Consider the following 7,756-nt stretch of genomic DNA (forward strand, 5'->3'; position numbering starts at 1 on the left):
ATGGATGGATGGATGGATGGATGGATGGATGGATGGATGGATGGATCAATGGATGGATGATTAGATAGGTGAATGGATGGATGATTGGATGGATGGATGGATGGATGGATGGATGGATGGATGGATGACTAGATAGGTGGATGAGCAAATTGAATGAGAGAGTAAATAGATGGATTAATAAACAAGCAGGTGAAGGAGCAAATAAATAAGCAAATTGTGACCCAGAAAAGGTACCAGACAGATGGACACAGCTATCTAATTTCAAATATCAATGGTCACTGAAGAAAAGAAAAAAAAGCAACTGGTATGTGGGGGAAAACGATCTCCCTATGCAGAGGTTAGAAATGCAACTAGATGGTGCTGTTCCCTCTGTCGTAAATGGAGAGATTTTAAGAGAGGGCCCCTTCCTGGTCCCAGCAGACCAGAGAGGCTCTCACAGTTATATCTAAAGCATACTGTGAGAGCAACATGATGTGAAACCCAAAGGAAGTTGCCTCAGGGCATTACTTTGCTCCTACTTTGCAAAGACCATCAGTCGAATTTCTGTGGACTTTAGTTTCCCCATCTGTAAAATCGGGCTGAAAACACTTGCAGGACCTGTCTTAGGTCGTGAAGGTCACATAAGCAATGAATGGGAAAGCCAGAGGTGTATACCACACGGTGAAGCTGGTTTATGAGTGGCTGGCCTGGTTCAAATCCTGGAGTCTCTAAGCCTCAGCTATCTTATGATCGGGGCGATGACTCCCACTTGCTCAACTTGTTGAGAGAAGTAAAAGGTAATGCTTGGAAAATACCAAGCTTGGCAGGTGCCCCACTGGTAGCTGGTCTAATTGCTGCTGAGGCCACCATGTGCTTTGTCATTTTGACATCTGAATAAAGTGTTTATAAATGTGGGAGTTACTATCATTTATAAATCAATTACCTACTCCAAATCCAAGCAAAAAAACGATATATACGAATAAGAACTTCAAAACATCATGCAAAATGACCTACAAAGAAATAAACATAATTCCAGAGTAAGATACAAGCACATATTCACGGTCCCCCAGTTTTCCTGCTTCCCACCCTCTCCCACCTCCCCTCCAACCATCTCCTCACTCACGTGGGCCGCTCTCCCTTCCCCCAGGCAAATCCTCCTGATGCTCCAACACTCAGCTCTAAATCCCACCTCCTCCAGGAAGCCTTCTGTTTCTGCTCTAGCCCCAGGTTCTCTTCTCCCTGTGATTTACCCTGTACCTTACACCACAGGGTCTCACTTCTGGAATCCTCACACTTCCTGGGGGCAGTGGCATGCTGGAGCCAGCTCAGAACAGCTCGCAAGAGCTGTTAAATTCCCATGAAGCTTGTGAGCTGGTTGTTAAACACAGCCATTACTCAGAACTAAAGCAAACGTTCAGTTACAAGATGAATAAGTTCTGGGGATCTAATGGACAGTGTGATGGCTGTAGTCAACAATACTGTGTTGTGGACTAGAAATTTGCTAAGAGAATAGATCATAAATGTTCTGACCACACAAAGAAATGGCAACTATGTGAGGTGATGGGTATGTCAACTAATTTGAAATTGGGAATCATTTCACAATATATACCTATATCAAATCGTCACATTGTACATCTTAAATTTATACAATTACGTATGTCAACTATACCTCAACAAAGTCGGGGATAAGGCCGGGCACAGAGGCTCACGCCTGTAATTCCAGTACTTTGGGAGGCCGAGGCGGGTGGATCACGAGGTCAGGAGATCAAGACCATCCTGGCTAACACAGTGAAATTCTGTCTCTACTAAAAATACAAAACATTAGCCAGGCGTGGTGGCGGGCGCCTGTAGTCCCAGCTTCTCTGGAGGCTGAGGCAGGAGAATGGGGTGAACCCGGGAGGCGGAGCTTGCTGTGAGCTGAGATTGCGCCACTGCACTCTAGTCTGGGCGACTGAGCGAGACTCCATCTCAAAAAAAAAAAAAAAAAGAAAAAAGAAAAAAATGTTGAGGATAAATTATTATTTGTATTGCCAAAAAATTAAACCATATAAACTTACAATTAAATAAAGTAAGTTATATTTAAAACAGAGACAAGCCGGGTGCAGTGACTCAAGCCTGTAATCCCAACACTTTGAGAGGCTGAGGTGGGTGGATCGGCTGAGGTCAGGAGTTGGAGGCCAGCCTGGCCAACATGGTAAAACCCTGTCTCTACTAAAAATACAAAAATACAAAAAAAAAAAAAAAAAAATACAAAGGTGGCACTCACCTTTGATCCCAGCTACTCCAGAGGCTGAGGCAGGAGAATTGCTTGAACCCAGGAGGAAGAGGTTGCAGGGAGCCTAGATCGTGCCACTGCACTCCAGCCTGGGAGGCAGAGCAAGACTCCGTCTCAAAAAATTAATTAATTACTTTAATTTAATAAAAACAAAGACAATAAATGTTCAAAACTCATCCCTATCCAGTTATTTCAGGAGGATTTACTATTGTGTGTGCTTTTGAGGTTACTTATCTCTACCATAGCCATATGGCAGGAATTTTAGAGTGGCATGGATCTGCATATTTCTCCCTAACTCCATGTCCAGTAACACAATGTTGGTAGCTGGAAACTGGCCCTGGGAGGAGAACAGTAGTCTGCCCTTCTCTTCGATTTCACTTTCTGCAGTTTTGGTTGCCTGTGGTCAACTAAGACCCAGAAATCTTACACACAATACAATATTCTGAAAGAGAGAAACAATACTCACCTACTTTTATTACAGTGTATTGTTACCATTGTTCTGTTAGTTATTGCCATTAATATCTCTGTGCCTAATTTATAAAACACATTTTATAAATTCCACATAGCCAGTTGAGTCTTAAAATAATTTATTGCTGGGCCGGGCGCAGTGGCTCAAGCTTGTAATCCCAGCACTTTGGGAGGCCGAGACGGGCGGATCACAAGGTCAGGAGATCGAGATCATCCTGGCTAACACGGTGAAACCCCGTCTCTACTAAAAAATACAAAAAACTAGCCGGGCGAGGTGGCGAGTGCCTGTAGTCCCAGCTACTCGGGAGGCTGAGGCAGGAGAATGGCATAAACCCAAGAGGCGGAGCTTGCAGTGAGCTGAGATCCAGCCACTGCACTCCAGCCTGGGCGACAGAGCGAGACTCCATCTCAAAAAAAAAAAAAAAAAAATACGATAAAATAAAAAAATAAAAAATAATTTGTTGCTTCCCCCTGCCCGCCCCCAGCACTTTGGGAGGCCGAGGCGGGCAGATCACCTGAGGTCAAGAGTTGGAGACCAGCCTGGCCAACACGGTGAAACCCCGTTTCTACTAAAAATACAAAAATTAGCTGGGCGTGGTGGCACACACCTGTAGTCCCAGCTACTCAGGAGGCTGGGGCAGGAGAATTGCTTGAGCCCGGGAGGCAGAGGTTGCAGTGAGCTGAGACTGCACTATTGCACTCCAGCCTGGGCGACAGAGCGAGACTTAGTCACAAAGAAAAAAAAAAAAAAGCAAAAAATTATTCTAAGACTCAACTGGCTAAGTGAAATTTACAATAAACTGTATTGTATAGTATATTTTCATTATTTGCATAGATGTATATGTATAGGAAAAAACAGCATATTATATAGGGTTTGGTACTATCTGCAGTTTCAGGCATTCATGGGGGGGGTCTTAGAACATTTTCCCCCAAGAATAAGGGGGGGGGCTACTGTATTTACATCATGAAAATTGGTAAATGCCACAAATCAGAGACTGACTGACTCATTGTTTTGTTGATATCTAGATCTAAATGATTTAAGACAGTAATGGAGAAACTATTAATCCAGATTAAATTTAAAATATGTGCTGTCCGCAGCCTTTACATTGTGTATAGCACAAAAATATCAACAGAATATTCTTCTGATATTTGCAAACTAGTATCCAATTCAGCAAAGAAGTTGCTCACATCATTGATAAACAAGTAAAGTTCAACATAAATCTTAATTGTTTTACTTTAATCACTGCTTATAAAGAAAAATCTCAACCAACATTCATATCTGAACAGCACTCTTCTGTCAGTTGCAACCAAAAGTTGACAACAAAAACTAAAATTCAATAAAAAGCAACAAATAGGCCTGGCGTGGTGGTTCACACCTGTAATCCTAACACTTTGGGAGGCCGAGGCGGGTGGATCACCTGTTCAGGGGTTCGAGACAATCCTGGCCAACATGGTGAAACCCCATCTCCACTAAAAACACAAAAATTATCCAGGCATGGTGGTGCGTGCCTGTGATCCCAGCTACTCTGGAGGCTGAGGCAGGAGAATTGCTTGAACCCAGGAGGAAGAGGTTGCAGTGAGTCAAGATCATACCACTGCACTCCAGCCTGGGCAGCAGAGCAAGACTCAGTCTCAAAAAAAAAAAAAAAAAAAAAAGCAACAAATTATTCTAAGACTTGGCTACGTGGAATTTACAATAAACTGTATTTTGTATTTTCATTATTTGCAAATTGCGTAATACACATCCTTTATATAGTAAAACGTATGATAAGTGTATGTGTATATGTACATACACATATATATACACATATTCCACCCACACACACACACACAGAGCGGTTGTTAAATGTTTACCAGCACGCCACTGCCCATGGGTGAGAACATTCCTCCACAAAGTGTACCCCTCCCCAGCGCCCCACAAGCCTGGGGGATTTAAGGTCTGGACACAGAAAGCCTGACCGAAAGCAAAGGGAGCGCATGGCATTTGGGAGAAAGGGCAGTGACCTGCCCCTTGGTAAACCCCTCTTCCTCTCCAGATCTCAGTTTCCCCATCTAAAAAAGGGCCCTCCCGCCGGCACAGCTCCCAACGCACCTTCTGGATCATGACGCTGTACATGCCCATGGACTGGAACCCCCTCGTGTAGTAGAGCATGTTCGCCCAGCCCAGGGCCATGGCCAGCACGAGGCAGGCGAGGTACTCTTTGTAGGCAAACAAGTACAAGAAGACAGACAGTATCACAAGCACAGCTTGGATAAAACTGTTCAGGAGACACAGGAAACACGGGCCTTACTTACTTCTCAGCATCAGGGCAAAGATATGCAAATCCCCCAAATCTCCCTTAAACCCCCTAAGCAGTCACCCTGGTGATGGATGCCTAAGAGACCGGAATCAGGCTGCCTCAGATCCATTTGGCTACCATAGAATTCAGCCTGTAGAGACAGCACCAGATGCCAGTCACAGCCTGTGGCAAGCTGATTGCAACTGGTGGGGACTTAAAAAAAAAAAAAAGACACATCCACAGGGCCACAGAAGATTCTAGGGTGCTGCCCCAGAGGCCATATATTTTTTAAATTACCCACATGGGCCTGGCGTAGTGGCTCATGCCTATAATTCCAACACTTTGGGAGGCCGAGGTAGGAGAAGCGCTTCAGGCCAGGAGTTCAGGACCAGCCTGAGCAACATAGTGAGACCTTGTCTCTACAAAAAAAAACAAAAACAGAAAAATAATCTAAATCACCCACATAATTTCTGATTCCCATGTCGATTTGAGAACTACTGGAGTAGACCGAAGATGTGGTAAATGATTGCATTTTTAACCAAAATGACAAAAACTGCCAATATCTATACTTATAAGCCAATTATAACAAAAGTCCCCCAAACCCTACGTTTTAAATCGTGGTGTTTTTTTTTTTGGGCGGGGGGGGCTGCAGGCAGAGACAGAGTCTTGCTGTGTCACCCAGGCTGGAGTGCAGTGGCACGATCTCTGCTCACTGCAACCTCTGCCTCCCAGGCTCAACCGATTCTCCTGCCTCAGCCTCCCTAGTAGCTGGGATTACAGGTGCCCACCACACCCGGCTCATTTTTGTATTTTTAGTAGAGACGGGGTTTCACCACGTTGGCCAGTCTGGTCTCGAACTTCTGACCTCAGGTGATCCGCCTACCTCGGCCTCCCAAAGTGCTGGGATTACAGGCGTGAGCCACCGCGCCTGGCATTAAATCTTTTTAAAGTATGATATATGCTAAGTGAAATAAGCTAGATGACTCCACTATATGACTCCACATATGAGGTACCTGAAATAGTCCAATTCACAGGGAAAGAAGGAAGAATGGTGGTTAGAGGGGGCCAGGAAAGGAGAGGAATAGGAGCTGTTGTTTAATGGGTATGGAGTTTCGGTTTTGCAGGATGAAAACAAGTCTGAAGACTGCCCAACAACGTGAATGTACTTCAAAGTATTAATTTGTATGCTTAAAAAATGGTTACAATGCTAACTTTTATGTTACATGTATTCTACCACAATTAACTTTTGTTTGTTTTTTGTTTTTTGTTTTTGAGACATAGTGTCGCTCTATCACCCATGCTGGAGTGCAGTGGCACGATCTCGGCTCACTGCAGCCTCCGCCTCCCGGGTTCAAGCAATTCTCCTGCCTCAGCCTCCCGAGTAGCGGGGATTACAGGTACATGCCACCACATCCGGCTAATTTTTGTATTTTTTGTAGAGAGAGGGAGTTTCACCAGGCTGGTTTTCAACTCCTGACCTCAGATGATCCGCCCACCTTGGCCTCCCAACATGCTGGGATTACAAGCATGAGCTATCATGCCCGGCCCATGGTTAAAATGTGTTTAAGTACAATATTTCGCAAACATACAAAATCAAAATCTACTCCTACACAGTCATATGCAGACATCGGGATAAAAACACTGTCTCATAACATCAGACAGTTTCCAAAATTATAAAATAGCTAACCAAAGTCACAACACAGGCACGGTTGTAAAAGAAACCATCGGATTCATCAACTGCATTTTAGACTGAAATGAGGAAGAATGTCTCCCTCCACACTAACAAACCAAATAAGAAGCAGAAGAGGCCGGCGCGGGAGTTCATGCCTGCAATCCCAGCACTCTGGGAGGCCGGGGTGGGCAGATCACTTGAGGTCAGGAGTTCAAGACCAGCCTGACCAACATGGCGAAACCCCGTCGCTACTAAAAACATAAAAAGTAGCCAGGCGTGGTGGCGCACATCTGTAATCCCAGCTACTCGGGAGGCTGAGGCAGGAGAATCGCTTGAACCCGGGAGGTGGAGGTTGCAGTGAGCTGAGGTCACGCCATTGCACTCCAGCCTGGACAACAAAAGTGAAACTCCATCTCAATTAAAAAAAAAAAAAAAAAAAATCCGTAAACAGGACTGCTATGCCTGTTCCTGCCTTCTCCACTCCATGCTGCCTTCTGCTTGGGGCTCTGTGACAGGTGGAGTCGGCCATCATCACTACCTCAGTCTCCCAGACTGCTGGAATTACAGGCATGAGCCACTGCACCCGGCAGCCCTGAAGTTTTCTGACCCTCTCCATGGGCATCTATGTGTCTCCTGCTGGGAGGAAGACAGGAGACCCCTGGCGTGTAACCATGGCAGAGTGACTGGGACACGGTGGCACGGCAGGCTGGTTGTTCAAGGGGGACGCGGCAGCTGCCATACAGGACGTCAACCCTGCCTGTGAGGCGATAACCAAGGGGCCAGACCTACTTACAAGACAAAGTGAAACCAGGCATCCGAGAGGATGGACTGCAGATCCGAGGGTCTCAGCAGGAAGATGGCAATGCCCTAAGGCCAGGAAGGAAAGAAAAACTGCACCCTCTGCATGACCCTCACCAGGGAGCTGAGTCTCTGCATGACCCTCACCCAGGGATGCTGAGCCTCTTCATGACTCTCACGGGGGAGCTGAGCCTCTGCATGACCCTCACCAGGGAGCTGAGCCCCTGCATGACCCTCACCGGGGAGCTGAGCCCCTGCATGACCCTCACCCAGGGATGCTGAGCC

The 7,756-nt window shown here is 45.8% G+C and overlaps 1 protein-coding gene across 1 annotated transcript in view; it reads right to left on the minus strand.

The window, feature by feature from the left end:
• The window catches only part of TRPV3 (transient receptor potential cation channel subfamily V member 3), a 35,892-nt gene that overhangs the window by 9,092 nt on the left and 19,044 nt on the right, over positions 1 to 7,756 (minus strand). The window contains exons 7-10 of the mRNA XM_031934285.1: positions 7,651 to 7,735; positions 7,467 to 7,540; positions 4,815 to 4,980; positions 923 to 989 (exon numbers count right to left, since the gene is read on the minus strand). Of these exons, the coding sequence (XP_031790145.1) occupies positions 923 to 989; positions 4,815 to 4,980; positions 7,467 to 7,540; positions 7,651 to 7,735 (392 nt within the window). The remainder of the gene's footprint in view (positions 1 to 922; positions 990 to 4,814; positions 4,981 to 7,466; positions 7,541 to 7,650; positions 7,736 to 7,756) is intronic.

The sequence above is a fragment of the Piliocolobus tephrosceles genome, chromosome 16, assembly GCF_002776525.5.
Source record: "Piliocolobus tephrosceles isolate RC106 chromosome 16, ASM277652v3, whole genome shotgun sequence".
Taxonomy (NCBI): Eukaryota; Metazoa; Chordata; class Mammalia; order Primates; family Cercopithecidae; genus Piliocolobus; species Piliocolobus tephrosceles.